Raw genomic sequence first — 15699 nt, 5'->3', positions numbered from 1 at the left:
TTTTGCCTAATAAGTAAGTTTTTCAAAATATCATTAAACTAAAAAGACTCAAAAAATATGTGTAAAAAAATGCTTTTTACTCAAAAACTAAATTTTTTATTTCATTTTTGTATAAAGTTTCTGCTAGTAACAAAAATAAAAGGATTTCTACCCTAATTTTGCTAAAAAAGTCGTTTCATGTTAAAAATTACTTTTTCCTCAGTCATTTTTTCAAAACTTTAGCTCTAAAAATCTCCGGTGTTAATGGAGGTAAAAAAAATATTTTTATATCTACTTATGTGGAATACTATGGAGAACAAGGACATATGCATTTTTTTATAATTCATTGAGAAATAAGGGCTGCAGATGCTTAAAAATACTTTTTCGAGGGTCATGCTGTATTATTTCAGAGACTGGTGCTAGCACTAGTGGTTGTTAATAATGGCTATTGAGATCGAGTCGGCTGATGTTGTTAGGCTTATCCAGCAATATCTTAAGGAAATTACACAATTTAAACTTAAACTAGTTACTCACTCTACCCTCTAGAAGGTTTTTTGATTGAACAATTCGTCCTACTTAACTTTCCTTTAAGCCTTTAACGTTCAGGACCAATACTAAGCTTCATAGAAAATTTATCCAATTGGTTACAGCTATTTACGTCACACATAGACCTTTCTTTGATTTGTTTGAAGTGGAGGGGGTTAGTGTATCTTTAACTGAAAATTTTAGGCAAAAAAATGGAGGTAGGTGATAGGGGTGATTGTCATTTGGGAGGGTAGAGCTACCCTCTCACAAAATAGTTATAAACCTTCCTTGTAACTATGAGAAGCTTCAGTATGTCGGTTCAGCAGATAGCTTTTAGGCTGTTACTCTCATCGATGTACAAGTCATACCACGAAAATTCACCTGCTTAGTTATGATGAAAACCAGCGTTGTGGAGCCGGGAGCCGTAGAGCCGCCATATTTTGCCGGAGCTTGAGTCGTTATTTTCGTTAGAAAACGGCTCCGGGGTAGCTAAAATAAGAAATTTTTTATTAATTATAATTCGGTAACTCTGTTGTGTCGTGTGCAAATGCCCCTTTTAAGTTATTCAAGTTCTTTTTTTATTAAAAAAAATTTAACTTTTAAAACCTTCAAAAGTAAAAATAGACAATAGCCATGGCAAAAAAAATATGATGAGTTTTTCTTGATTTTAGGTCGGAGCCGCTATCTCCACAGACGGCTCCGCGCTAATGAGTCAACATAGGATTAATTTTTATGTACATTATTTAAAGGTTTTTATTTAATGAGTCAACTTTATGATATTAAATTGTGTTTTTTTTTGGATAGGAAGCAAATTTGACAAGAACTTTACAGGTAAGAACAATATTAAATACATGAAAGATTAGATTTCGTTTGTTTGGCAAATACATTATAACAATAAAACATTCCTTATTTTGAATTGAAAATAGAGGGGGGGGGGTATTTTTTTTATTTAGGTTAGGTTATATGGGCAATGATATCCTATAGGGTATCACCATGGTTAGGGGTTAGGCATAAACTGAAAGTAAATACATATCAATTTATTTTTAATTGATTTTAAAAATAAGTGGGTTAGGTTTCTGTGAACCTATTTACTTTGAGGGAAAGCATCCTCTTTTTTACTTCAACAGGGTAAGTATTGTTTATTTTCAGGTTCTGCAAGAAGAGACATCAATCTCGTTGAACACTGTTGACTCACAAGATGCTTTTACATCAGATATTATCAAGTAAGATACTTTGGGATGGGGCGGAGTCGACAATACACTTTCAATTTATAAAAATATGGTAGGTCTTTTTTTCTGTGGGATATTCCTCTTGGGAGGGTGAAGATATCTACAGCATGACCCTCGAAAAAGTTTTTTTAAGCATCTGCAGCCTATATTTCTCAACAAAATATTAAAAGATTCATATGTACTTGTTCTCTATAATTTTCTACATCAAAGGATATCAAAATATTTTTTTTACATCAATTAACAGCCGAGATTTTTAAAGCCAAAGTTTTGAAAAAGTGGCTGAGGAAAAAGTAACTTTTCAAGAAAAATGTTTTTTTAAAGTGAAATGACGTGTTTTCCTCATAATTTCAATACTTTTTATAAAACTTATATAAAGATGTTTCCAAGAAATTTATTTCATGCTGAAAGCACTTTTTTCACTTGCTCTAAAAGGCATTTTTAGATTAGTGTAAATTGCAAAAACACCCTTACAGAAAGAAATCCTATAAAAAATGGTAGCAAATTAAAAGTTTACATAAACAGAAATCAAACACTTTTTATTTTATTAAAATAAGTTAAAAAACGAAAAAGTTACAGCTACAAACTTTTATTAAACATTTAACAATTTAAATGATTTTTATGTGTCTTTAAGTAGTTTGTATAATTGGGTGTTAATTTATTAGGTCAAATTTGCGCTTATCCTTTCCGGTCATAAGGATAAATTGGGGAGGGGTTCATTTAAGGTCATGTTAAGAAGGGGATATTATAATGTTTATGGGTAAATGGTTATTAGAAAAAATGCATTCAATAAAATTTAAAAGTATTTTTTTGATATCATATGTAAAACCAACATTTTTTAATGCAATAAAAAAAGTATCAATTGTAAACTTGCTCTTCTTTCTTATTTGTTTTTTAACTGATTCATAAAAAGTTATATACTAATAAAAAACTAAGAAATATTTAGCAATATCCAGTTTCTCAAGCACTTTTTCCAAACTTTGGCTTTAAAAATCTCGGCTGTTAATTGATGTAAAAAAAATATTTTGATATCCAGAACAAGTACATATGAATCTTTTAATATTTTATTGAGAAATATAGGCTGCAGATGCTTAAAAAAACTTTTTCGAGGGTCATGCTGTAGTAACCCTAAACTATTTAATAACTATCACTGGACCTACAAGAGGCTTTCCATTAAAGAAGACCCATTTAGGTCTAATGGTTAGCAATATTCTTCATTACACAAAAAAATATCCTTAAAAGTTTATACCTACAATGATTTGTTTCATAAAAAAATTGTTTACTTTTTACGGTAAAAAAAATAACCTATGTAGAAGAAGATAATGTAACCTTTTAAAATTTACAGCATTCTATTTTTAAGTTATCCTAAGTCTACCATATTTTTTTTACCTTTACCTAGAGGACATTTGGATGCAGTTCTAACTTTAACAGACGGACAGACATCACTTTGTTTTTAAAGCCTACCACACTTGAAAAGCTCAGACTGACAATCAAACAGACATCACTTACTTATCTATCTGTTCAGCGGACATTGGGATACAGTCTTGAAAGCTATCCAGACCTTGAAGCTTCCGGACAAAAAGCTCATTGATCTGTACGAGCAGGTTGGAATATTTAATATTTATTATTCTTAGTAGCGCAGCTACTCTATGATTGTCTGTACACCGAATAAGCTATCCAAACAATAAAAGATTTCTCATAAGAAATTTTGTATACCTATTAGTTTTAAAACTTAAGACATTTTTCAGACAGACATTTCTAATTTTTTATATTATTCATCTGTTCATCTCATTGATCAATTTATCTATCTATATTCAATATTTATCTATTAATTCATCTGTCTATCTATATTTATCTATCTATAATTAAGGTGGTTATTGAGTTAATTGAATTGAGAGAATTGGGTGCTGCTAGGTCCTTGTTAAGACAGACAGACCCTATGTTGGTTATGAAACAGTCGGAGCCTGAAAGATATCTTCATCTAGGTATTATTTTTTTAGTGATGGAAATCCGTCGAATTTTTGGGCCGGATTCTTAAAGAATCCGTCAAAAAAAGTGGCGGATTCCGGATTCTTACTTTTGGCGGATTCGGATTCCGGATTCTAGCAATATTTTAAAAAGATTTTTTTAAATTTAAAAAATTCAGTGCTACATATGTCCTAAAAATCAATGTTCTTGGTGTTCTCTATAATTCACTTCCGAGAAGCGAACCAGATTTTAAAAGACATTATATATAATGATGAAAATCTTTCATTGCCTTCAAAGAGGAGGAGTTGAAAGAAAAAAACCAAGACGCTAATTTTAGCCTTTCAAATAAGAATCCGGAATCCGCTATTAAAAACGGATTCCGGATCTGGATTCGGATTCCAAAATTGGCCAAAAATTGGGCGGATTCCGGATACGGATTGCCATCCCTAATTTTTTTACTATTGAAAAATATTTATTGTCAAAATATTATTACCTTTATAGCTGCTTTCTTAATAGAACAGGTTGTTTTTTTGTTGAAAACGTATTTAAAGATATAAAATATAAATAGGGAAAGTAAAATATCTAATGGTTTTGGTATAACATTTAAGGGGTCCTTTATTATGGTTTCAATTTATCCCTAATCCAGGGAGAGATATGACAAAGGGCTGTAAATTATACAAGTACCCAAATTATTATAAGCATCTTTTCTCAATGGTGGACTTAAAAACTTTGATTACTTCTATTAAATGATTTTTATCATTTTATCGTCTATTTTTTGCCTTGATCTAACTTACAAGAAGCATAAGAAATCAGTTGTTACAATGAGACTTAAATGGGACATATGATTTAAACTTTTTTTTTTATTTCTAAAGTTCCAAAGTTATAAAACAAACATGAGTTTTAAATATGTTTTTTGTTGTTTAGAAAATCTGTTGGCAAGATCCTACTTTGACCCCAGGGAAGCTTACCCAGAAGGAGGAAGCAAGGAAAAAAGAAGGGCACAGATTGCCCAGTCCTTGGCTGGAGAGGTATCATAGTCTCATAGATAGATAGATAGATAGATAGATGGACATATAGATGACCATAATATACAGACAGAAAGATAAAGTCATGGAAAGACAGACAGACAGATAGGGAGAGACATAGATAGAAGATACCAGATGGACATACAGACAGATAGATAATAAATGGATATATACAGACATACAGTTAGATAATTGATGGACTTACAGACAGACAATTAAGGTATAGATAGACAAACAGATAGACACATAGATAATAGATGGACAGACAAACAGTTAAATAGTAGATGGACGGGACAATGCCATATATAATAGGTACCTAGTTATTTCTCGCATCGTTAAAAAACTGGTTTTAATCTTATTTTTATATTCGTAGAAAACTGGATATAATACGATTCTAGACATATTTTTTTCGTATGGATGAGATCCGGTTCTTATCCACTGGATATTAATCAGTTTCATATGAATACGAGAAAGATAAATAGATTATTAGCGAGACATTAAAGTAAATTGAACATTGACTACTGTTACATAACTTTGACAAACCTAATATGTCAGGTGAGCGTGGTACCACCCAGCAGGCTGCTGGCGCTGCTCGGCCAGGCGCTGAAATGGCAGCAGCACCAGGGTCTGCTGCCACCCGGCACACAGATTGACTTGTTCAGAGGCAAGGCTGCCATGAGGGAACAGGAGGAGGAGAAATATCCAACACAATTGTCAAAACAGGTAAATTTTCATTGTAAAGGGATTAGATATAATCTAGAAAACGGGGATTTTTGTGTCTGTTGCTTTTAATGGGAGAGCTTAGGCAAAAATATATGTAAAATTTAGGGTAAAATTAAGTTTACTCAATATAGTTAATATTATACCCAATGATCACTGATCATTGTTTTTGGTTTAGATCAAATTTGGCAGCAAATCTCACATCGAGTCTGCAGCCTTCAGTCCTGACGGCCAGTATCTTGTCTCCGGATCAGTCGACGGTTTCATTGAGGTAATTTTAAAAAAATCTTTTTATCTAAGCATTGGAAAGTTGGTTGAGAATATTTGCCTTAAACCATATAAGTTTCATGTGTCAATCCAAGTTCATACGAAAGAATAAGAAAAATTTATGATTTTTTTAAGTTAGGGCCAAAAAATCCTCACTTAGAATCAGTGTTTCAGAATAAACCAATAACGTATGGACAACATTTGACAATCAGAAACCGATTTTTAAATAAATGCCTATGATTACCATCAACGGTTTTAGGGGAACCACGAATCCCCTAAAATTGCCAACCTCCTCTGTAAATGCTTCAGTTTAAATGAAAACTAATCTTGTTAACATGTTATTTTTGCAAGGTATGGAATTTCACAACTGGCAAGATGCGTAAAGATTTGAAGTACCAGGCCAATGAGAATTTTATGCTTATGGAAGATGCTGTTCTATGCTTGGCTTTCAGCAGGTAGACCATAATAAAAGAAGCGTAGTTAACTTGTATACAATTTGTCCGTCTGTCTGTTTATTTTGTATCCCAATATAACAACATTAACCCCAAATCATACCTACCTCAACTTGGAATATATTTACATGGAATTTTTGGTTGAAGATTCTAAATAATGTTGAATACCTACCTACTAAATTCGTTGATAAATCAATATTTGTTGATGTTCGCTTTCCTTACTTTCTGAATTTTCTATCTTCTCTAATATGGATGTTGTCATTCTTTTGTTAAATAGAAAAATTGGGGAAAGATAGTAATGGTCAAATAATAATTCGATGTTTTTTTTGGACAATGGAAAGAAAACGAAGTTGCGGATTTCGTCTTATTTTCACAGTAGCTTTTCTCTTCTATCAAAAGTTAAGGTGAAAATTCAACTTCGCTTTCTTTACATCATCCTTTTTTCTTCAAACCTTTATTTTACACAGGGATTCCGAGATGTTGGCATCTGGAAGCGAAGGAGGTGCCATCCTGGTTTGGAAGATCTCCTCTGGACAAATGCTAAGGTAAACTTTTAAATTTAGGGATAGATCGATCAATTGATGATTAATTTTGTCATCCTTTGTCTTATGCTCACCTACGAATAGATTAAAAAATCTATACGGATCATTGGAAATTCAACATTCATATCTGAGTATGCTTTTCATGTAACACGAGGGAAGATTTTTTCACGGTACAATTTACCAAAGCAAAGCTTTACCCTTACAAATGTGACTATTTATAGCCGACTCTATATGTGGATGAAAAGAAAAAATATCTGAAAAATCTGTAAATTGCAAACCAATAATATGGGCGGATTGTTCCTCCATTGCATTGTTTTCCTATTTAATTTACATTAAATTATGTATAGAGAATGTATCTAGATTCTCTATATCTACCTATTTAATATTTATTCTACAAGACGCCCCCGTGTCGGTTTGCCGTGTATATTACACTTTCATGAACCTTTTAAGACTTTGTTTTTTTTTCAATTTTGCCTTATGCTTTTTTTAAAATACTTATTTTAAGTAGGTTTTTAGTTGATTGATTGATTAGCCATAGTATCTTAGGGTTTGGACCTAAGTAGTCATGGAGTAGGCTGAGACACTTTTGTATAGCCACTAGGGCTATCAAGCTCCACGTTCAAGCACATTATGACTTGACCCGCTATCTCATGAGAACTACTCATTATTACCTCACCCTCGCCGAGTATGGCAGGTGTCCCAAATTAAGTCACCGTATTAAATGACGCTCTCTGCAGAGAAGCTTGGGATAAGGGTAGTACTGATATTATGTACTTGACTATTAAGTATCCAAACTTACTTAATAATCCCCTTCTTACACAACCAGGGGAAGTTGCGTAAATGTATCCAACTGAGAAATTCGAGTTGCCACATGGGGACTAGAACTCGAACTCTCATCACCGTAACTCAGTGCGTTAGTCAAATAGCCTTAAACTTGCACTGCCCTAATAATTATAAAATGATCTGTTCAGCCGGTTACGAGATCTTACCGGACACAACTTATTATTGAAAATACAGGATAAATGAATTAAAATGAAAGAATACATAAAAATTCCACTGTTATCAACTTATTTTATTTTCTAGAAAATTTGAGAAAGCACACAGCAAGGGAGTTACCAGTCTTCAGTTCAGCAAGGATAATTCTCAGGTAGCATCACTGACAAACTGACAGACAACAAGACAGATATCATGACAAACTAACAGACAACAATACAGGTACCATGACAAACTAACAGACAACAAGACAGGTACCATAACAAACTAACAGACAACATGACAGGAACCATGACAAACTAACAGGCAACAAGATATGTATCATGACAAACTAACAGACAACAAGACAGGTACCATGACAAATTAACAGACAACAAGACAGGTACCATGACAAATTAACAGACAACAAGACAGGTACCATGACAAACTAACAGACAAAAAGACAGGTACCATGACAAACCAACAGACAAAAAGACTGGTATCATGACAAACTAACAGACAATAAGACAGGTACCATGACAAACTAACAGACAACAAGACAGGTATCATGACAAACTAACAGACAACAAGACATGTACCATGACAAACTAACAGACAACAAGACAGGTACCATGACAAACTAACAGACAACAAGACAGGTATCATGACAAACTAACAGACAACAAGACAGGTACCATGACTAATTAACAGACAGCAAGACAGGCAACATGGTAAACAAACAGACAACAAGACAGGTACCATGACAAACTAAAAGACAACAAGACAGACAGACAAAAAATCTGACTAACAGTAGGGAGAGAGGGAACATTGGACTTTTAATAGCACTAGTACCCAATGTTTTACAACCGCGTTATTTTATTCGTTAGCTCAAAAACTTTGGGTACTGAATTTTGATTGGTTATTCGTATCCTGGCTATCACCGAATCAAGGTGGACAAATAATGGAGAGTTTAAACATCATTCTGGCTTGAAAATTCTTTACTCAGGCCAAATGAATGAGGATCTAGGACATAACCAAGGGGTGGCTCTTATGCTGACCAAGCAAGCAGAGCAGGCCATGATCAGTTGGCAACCCCATGGTCCAAGAATCATGGAGGCTTACTTCAAATCCTCAGATAAAAACATCAATCTGAGAATAATAGTAGCATATGCTCCTACAGAACAAGCAGATACAGAGGTCAAAAACGAATTTTATGACCAGCTTGACTCTGTATTTAAGAATGGTCATAAAGAAAAGGACCTGACCATGCTCCTAGGAGATTTCAATGCTCAAGTGGGGAGTAATAATGAGAATTTAGAAGAAGTCATGGGCAGATATGGCCTAGGCTTAAGTAATGGCAAGGAAAATGACAATGGTGATAGACTTGTAAGTTTTTGTACTGAAAACAAACTTGTCATTGGTGGAACCATCTTTAAACACAAGAAGATTCATACTGCCACCTGGAGATCACCAGATCAAAGAACCTTTAATCAGATAGATCACATCTGTATATCTAGACGTTTTAAAGGTTCTCTCCTTGATGTCAGGGTTGAAAGAGGACCTGATGTTAATTCAGACCATTATCTTCTATCTTCTAAAGTTCGGCTTAGATTTAAAAAGCAGGACACAAAGCCTAACCCCAGGAAAAAGTATAATTTAACAACCCTTCAAAACTCTGAAAAGCTACAAGAGTTTAAGCTCACTCTAAAGAACAGATTTGAGTTGTTGACTCTTCAAGAGGATGATGGAGTTGAAGATATTTGGCAAGGTATCAAAAAAGTTTATAATGATACTAGCCAAGAAAAATTAGGTTTCAAAAAGGCTAACCAAAAGCCGTGGATCACTCAAAGATCCATTGATCTCATGGATCAAAGAAGAGAGGTAAGACAAAAGACACTCTCCAGGAACTCTCCAGAAGATAAAGACCTGTATAAGATGCTCAGCAGGGAAATCCAAAGAAGTGTCAGAATTGACAAAAAAGAACACTTGGAAAACCTTGCTATGCAAGCAGAAAATGCTGCTAATCAAAATAGAATGAAAGATGTCTATGAGATTACTAAGAGCATTGCAGGTAAAGTACACAAATCAGGATCACACATCAGGGACAAGGATGGTTCACTCCTTAAAACTGATGAAGATATTCTAAATAGATGGGCAGAGCACTTCACTGAACTGCTGAATCTTCCAGTTCCAGAGGAAGAAACTGAGATTCCACCCTCAGATGCACTTGACATTGACTGTCGAGCGCCAAATCTATTGGAAATCAAGGAGGCCATTAAAAGTTTGAAAAATAACAAGGCCGCTGGACCTGATAACATCCCAGCTGAGGTCATAAAAGCAGACCTAGATACATCTGCTGAGGCATTCCTACCTCTGATCACAAAGATATGGAATGATGAGCTATGCCCAGAGGACTGGAAGAATGGACATATCTCAATACTAGCCAAAAAAGGAGACTTGACCCAATGTGGAAACTACAGAGGGATAATGCTCCTTTCAGTACCTGGCCGTATCCTTAGTAAGATTCTTCTTAATAGAATAAAGAAGAAGGTTAATGAAAAGCTAAGACCTAATCAGGCTGGATTTAGACCAAACCGTTCCACTATTGATCAGATAACCTCTCTAAGAATCATCATAGAGCAATCCAAGGAATGGAACTCTGAGCTTTTTGTAAACTTCATTGACTACAAAAAAGCATTTGATTCTTTAGACAGAAGATCTCTCTGGAAAATCTGCCGACACTATGGCATTCCAGAAAAGATAATCAATATCATTAAAGCTATCTATCATAAAGGAGGTGGAAATGTAATGTATAAAGGTAAACTATCAATCTTTTTTGAGATTGTAACAGGCGTCAGACAAGGATGCCTTCTTTCTCCCTTCCTTTTCCTCCTTGCCATTGACTGGATCATGAAGAACTGTGAAAGTAATGATGGCATTCGCTGGGAGCTATTTGGCAATCCCAAATATTTAGGAGATCTGGACTTTGCTGATGATATCGCTTTGTTAACAAGCAATAGAAGTCAAATGCAAAGAAGGACTAACAGGATAGCTGAAACCTCCAAGAAAATTGGACTAGAAATAAATGTTCCTAAAACCAAAATACTCAGATTAAATGCAAATTCCCAAGAACCAATTACTATTGGAGACCAAATTCTTGAGGATGTAAATTGTTTTGAGTATCTTGGAAGTAAAATTGATGAAGCTGGAGGCACTTTAACAGATGTTAAAGCTAGAATTAACAAATCTAGGACAGCCTTTGCCAGCCTGAACAAAATTTGGAATTCCAACAACATCTCCATAAAGACCAAGTTAAGACTGTTCAAGTCAAATGTTCTCTCTGTTTTGCTGTATGGGGCTGAAACTTGGTTCCTAAACACAGCAGTGGTCTCCAAGCTACAGACATATGTCAATAAATGTCTAAGGAGAATCCACAAGATCTTTTGGCCAAATAAGATCACAAATGCTGAGCTTCTAGAGCGCAGTGATATGTCAGACATTAAACTGACAATAAAACAGAGAAAATGGAGATGGCTGGGGCACACTCTAAGGAAAGGGCATGATGATATAACCAATCAAGCCTTGACCTGGAACCCCCACGTAGGAAAGAGGAAACCAGGTAGACCAAAAACAACCTGGAGGAGGGAACTCTTAAGTGAACTGAAAGAAAAGAAAATTCCATCTTTCAGCAATGCCTCAAAACGTGCCCAAAAAAAGGAAGATTGGAGAACCATTGTGCATGGCCTACGTTCTGCCGAGAACTAAAAGGCAATGATGATGATGATTCGTAAACTATTCGGTCCCAATAATATTAATCATCACAAGGGGTAGGTAATCTTGTTTGATATCATTTGGGAATGGGATATATAGCAATTTAGCGACCATTGTCTTTATTCCTTAAGATCATTACTTCATTTCATTTAATTTCTCTGAAATATTTTTTTTTATAGATTATCTCAGCAAGTTTTGATATGACAATCCGTGTGCATGGACTGAAATCCGGTAAAACACTGAAGGAATTCCGCGGCCACACGTCCTATGTAAACTGTGTCACCTTTTCCGCGGATGCTCACCAGATTATCAGGTAGGTCAATATTACTTGGATCTTACACTAGATTATCATGTATTCTAATAAAGTGAAACTTGTAGCTGGTTAAAATAACGAAACGCCCAAATATCTCATCCCAATACAATATACAGTTACACAATATGGATTTCAACGGTGAAATACTGTTTTAGAATATCTTTTTTCCTTTAATGGATAAAGAATATATGTGGATATTTTGAAAGGGGAAATATTGTAGCTTGTTAATATAGACAGATTTTGTTATCCAGTAGGAGGGGAGGGGATGGGGAACAGAGTGTGGACGGGGTGCATCGTAATTTTAGCCAGCTGCGAGCATCACTTCATCAATGTTTCCATTATACAAGGTATCAGGGTGTTTTTTTTGTCAGTCAGAGCAATATGTATATTAGGTGAGATAACATACAACAGACAGCCAACCATTAATTACACGACTTTTGTCTGGAAGTTTAAACTGTATGGTAATGAGGTGCACCTGTTTTTGGGCCAATTCATTTCCTTTCCATAACTAATAGTGTTCAGCGCTAGACGTAGCAGCAATAGGTACAATTTTGAAAGTCCACTGTATGACGCTTCTCCTGTTGTCCATACTCGAAGCAGGCACGTTACTATTAGAGCTAATGCTTTGTGTTAAATATCTGTATTAACAGTTAAAAATTAATTTCAAAATGTTTCTATGCTTGTTATATCATGGTAAACTTCATTTTAGCGCTAGCTCCGACGGCACCGTGAAGGTGTGGAACGCGAAGACGACTGAGTGCAGCAACACATTCAAGTCTCTGGGAGGAGCTACGGGAGGTGATGTGCATATCAACAGTGTTCATCCTCTACCAAGGTAGAAAATATAGTTATTCAGGCTTATATATTACAATAGGTTTGGTTAAGTAAGGGTTGGAAGACCACCTGAAAGGCTATTGCCTCGAAAATATAGGATCTCCCAGGGTTAGAAACTCATCGATAATTCAACCAATGAAAGCTTTTTTAGTAACAAGTTTACTCTAAGAAAATTAATTACATTATTTTGAAAAAATTGTAAACCCCCCCCCCCCCTGAACGCCCCCCCCCCAAAAAAAAAAATAAAGTCATATGTTTTTATTATTGTTTAGAAATCAAGATCAGATGGTTGTTTGTAACAGAACTAATACTGTTGTCATTATGAACATGCAGGTAAATTAAACTTTCCGACGCATGCAGTTCATGGTAGATATTGCTGTTGATGTTTGTTTCCTGGGATTATTACAGGGTTCCTGGGTTCTTTAGCACAAATATTATGATTTTTAAAAGTTATTATAGATCCAGAAACCTTGTGATAATCCCAGGAACAAGGAACCAATCGTTACTAGCTAGGTATATTTCTCCATATTTGCACTAGACCTAACTTTGCTTTGTTATTGTTCTTTGATTATTTTTACCTATACCTATATATTAGTTTTGGGTACCTATTAAAGTAGGGCCAGACCTTTACAGAAGGTCTTAACTTGTTTTTGCAGACAATTAACCCTTTGATTGCACGGTCTTTTTCTGGAAGTCATAACAGATTATGGTAAAGAGTTGCGACTATTTTGGGCCAAGGCATTTCCCCTACTTTTACTAAAATTTTTCATAGTAGCCAATATTCGAACTAATCACCTTCCCAACGACGAGCAGATGCGCTACGTGTTATTTAACAGTGGTGGGTTTCAGAACATTTTGTTTTGATCATGTTGGTATATCATTTAAACTGAAAATGAAAATATTTTTATTAATAAAAGAAATCTAAATCTTTAGTTCAATGGTTGCATGGGATAATTTAAAAAAAGGACATAAGTTTGTAGTTGCAAATTATTTCCACTGAAAACATTTCTCATCATGGCGTTTTAAATCTTGTTTTTGTTTTGTTTAGGGTCAGATTGTTAGATCATTTACTTCTGGTAAGAGAGAGGGTGGAGACTTTATCTGCTGTACACTTTCTCCCAGGTAAAATCTTGATAGTTGCACAGATAATCTATACCTAAGTAATATTTGCCTTGAAGTACGATCATTTCTTCACGTAACCCCATTGAAAAAAGACTAAAACTTGGACCAATAATAAACTAGAAACTTTGACCAGTCTTCCTGTTTTTGAGATCTTATTGAACATACATAGATATCATACTAGTAGACAGACAAATAGAAATTCTGCCAGTTTAGTGCATGACATAGTATAACTTAATTTTTTTTTAGAGGTGAATGGATTTACTGTATTGGTGAAGATTATATCCTGTATTGTTTCTCTGTTATTACTGGTAAACTCGAGAGAACTCTCAACGTAAGTATATTCTGCTTTTTATGCATTTTGAAAAAAGGCACATAGTTTTTACTTTTTACGTCATTTCAAATATAGAAAGTTTTCTCGTAATTCTTATGTTCCTTTGAAGCTCCAAAAAGTGTGTCCGTCACACATTTTAGCTTTTCAATTTTTCGGCCAAAATCATAATAGTTATTTCTCTCATTGTATTATAAACAGCTTTCCGCGGATATAAAATGTACAATTAAAAGATTAAAACCAGTTTTTTTAGCCCCGAGGTGCCGAAGGCAAGGCACTGGCTAGATATAGTTTTTTTTTTGTATGGATGAGAACCGGCTCCTATCCACCGGATTCGAATGATAACGAGAAAATAATTTCCAGTTGTTATTTGTATTAATTGGATTTGTATCTGCCAAAGTTGTAGGCTATCAAGGTATAGGTATTACATTGTTAAGTCCTTCAGACAAATGTTGTGCAACTTTTTCATCATACAATTTTGTTTAGATTCACGAGAAGGATGTTATCGGCCTGTCCCACCACCCCCACCAAAATCTACTCGCAACATTCGCTGAGGATGGTCTGTTGAGAATTTGGAAGCCGTAAACAAAAGCATGCCAAGGCATGTCGGCGATATGGTATTTGTCATTGTTTGCCCTTATTTTGTAATTAAATGCCCGAATTTTCACGTCCATGTTTTGTTTTGATGATTTTAATTGTTATGAATCATGTAATTTTAGGAAATAATTTTCCAGTATCGCTTCGAAACCGATTAAAATCCGGTGGATTGGAACCTGTTCTCAGTAATACTGAAGAATTATGTATAGTATCGTATTATATCCAGTTTTCTATGAGCTTATGAAAAGTACAATCATTAGATTACAACGAGTTTTTTTGATAGTGCGTTTGGCATCTCGGCGCTAAAAAACTCGTTTTATCCTAAAAATTGTTCATTTTTATATCTGCGGAGGGCTGTTTATAATACAATGCGATAAAAAAAAAAACTTTTACCCCGAATTGACCAATAGCAATCAATACAACTAAGAAACTAAAGATACATACAAACATGTTATGATTAAATCAATCAAATTGCAATTTGAAATTTAAATTTTTTTTAATCATAAAGGGCATTTTTCACTATTTTTTTTTTGTAATTTTGTGCATTTTTTTCATGTTTTCATTCTTGATTTGTTATCTTGAAATAAATTTCTTAATAAAATTATTTTTTTGTTTGTTTGTTAGATAATGTATGAATAAGCAGATTAAGTCTTAACAAAATTGTACCAAAATTTGTGGCAAAACTGCTTAAAACACGAATACTGTTTAAGGACTCGCATACTTATATTTTTAAGACTTGTTTATAGAAATGCTTTGCTTATAGCATAGTACGTTGTTGTCCTTGAAATCAGTATTTCAAAAATAAGATAAATAGGATAATTGACATAAAAATTTTTGGTCCCCAAGTAAATAATCAATATCAAATGGACATTCGACCTATGATTATAACGTTGCTACGCTTCTAAATCGTATCTAACTACTACAGGAATCATCATGTCAAGTTGGAAATCAATACTACAATTCTAACATGCGTAAAATAACGATAGGGACGGGACTACCCTAATTATTGAATAGCCAGTTTCGGCACTATTGGCCGTAATTGTCCTTGTTTAGTTTAT

The 15699-nt window shown here is 34.3% G+C and overlaps 1 protein-coding gene across 2 annotated transcripts; it reads left to right on the top strand.

The window, feature by feature from the left end:
• The first annotated feature begins 361 nt into the window (after positions 1 to 361).
• Positions 362 to 15245, top strand: Smu1 (Smu1 spliceosomal factor). 2 transcript variants are annotated; one of them, XR_013881730.1, is made up of 18 exons: positions 362 to 480; positions 1312 to 1335; positions 1654 to 1727; positions 3256 to 3334; positions 3601 to 3715; positions 4623 to 4726; positions 5279 to 5446; positions 5622 to 5714; positions 6062 to 6165; positions 6630 to 6707; positions 7788 to 7851; positions 11627 to 11760; positions 12470 to 12595; positions 12867 to 12927; positions 13643 to 13716; positions 13963 to 14047; positions 14531 to 14844; positions 15052 to 15245. XR_013881730.1 is itself a non-coding variant. In XM_080169119.1 (17 exons), exons 1-17 carry the CDS (start codon positions 421 to 423, stop codon positions 14627 to 14629), a joined length of 1542 nt encoding a protein of 513 aa, XP_080025245.1. In that variant the 5' UTR covers positions 362 to 420; the 3' UTR covers positions 14630 to 15245. The 2 variants fall into 2 exon arrangements, 1 of the variants encoding a protein (XP_080025245.1); XM_080169119.1 differs by having other exon boundaries at positions 14531 to 15245.
• Positions 15246 to 15699: the final 454 nt, after the last annotated feature.

Source organism: Acartia tonsa, chromosome 8, assembly GCF_053477335.1.
Source record: "Acartia tonsa isolate MP-2025a chromosome 8, ASM5347733v1, whole genome shotgun sequence".
Lineage (NCBI taxonomy): Eukaryota > Metazoa > Arthropoda > Copepoda > Calanoida > Acartiidae > Acartia > Acartia tonsa.
The sequence above is the reverse complement of the archived record's forward strand: the minus strand, read 5'-3'. Positions and strand labels throughout refer to the sequence as shown.

Excerpts from the sequence above, each read along its gene's own strand:
- Smu1 (XM_080169119.1), top strand. The coding sequence starts at position 421 with ATGGCTATTGAGATCGAGTCGGCTGATGTTGTTAGGCTTATCCAGCAA. Across the intron at positions 6,708-7,787 it reads TCCTCTGGACAAATGCTAAG|AAAATTTGAGAAAGCACACA; the intron begins GTAAACTTTTAA and ends TTTATTTTCTAG. Across the intron at positions 7,852-11,626 it reads TCAGCAAGGATAATTCTCAG|ATTATCTCAGCAAGTTTTGA; the intron begins GTAGCATCACTG and ends TTTTTTTTATAG.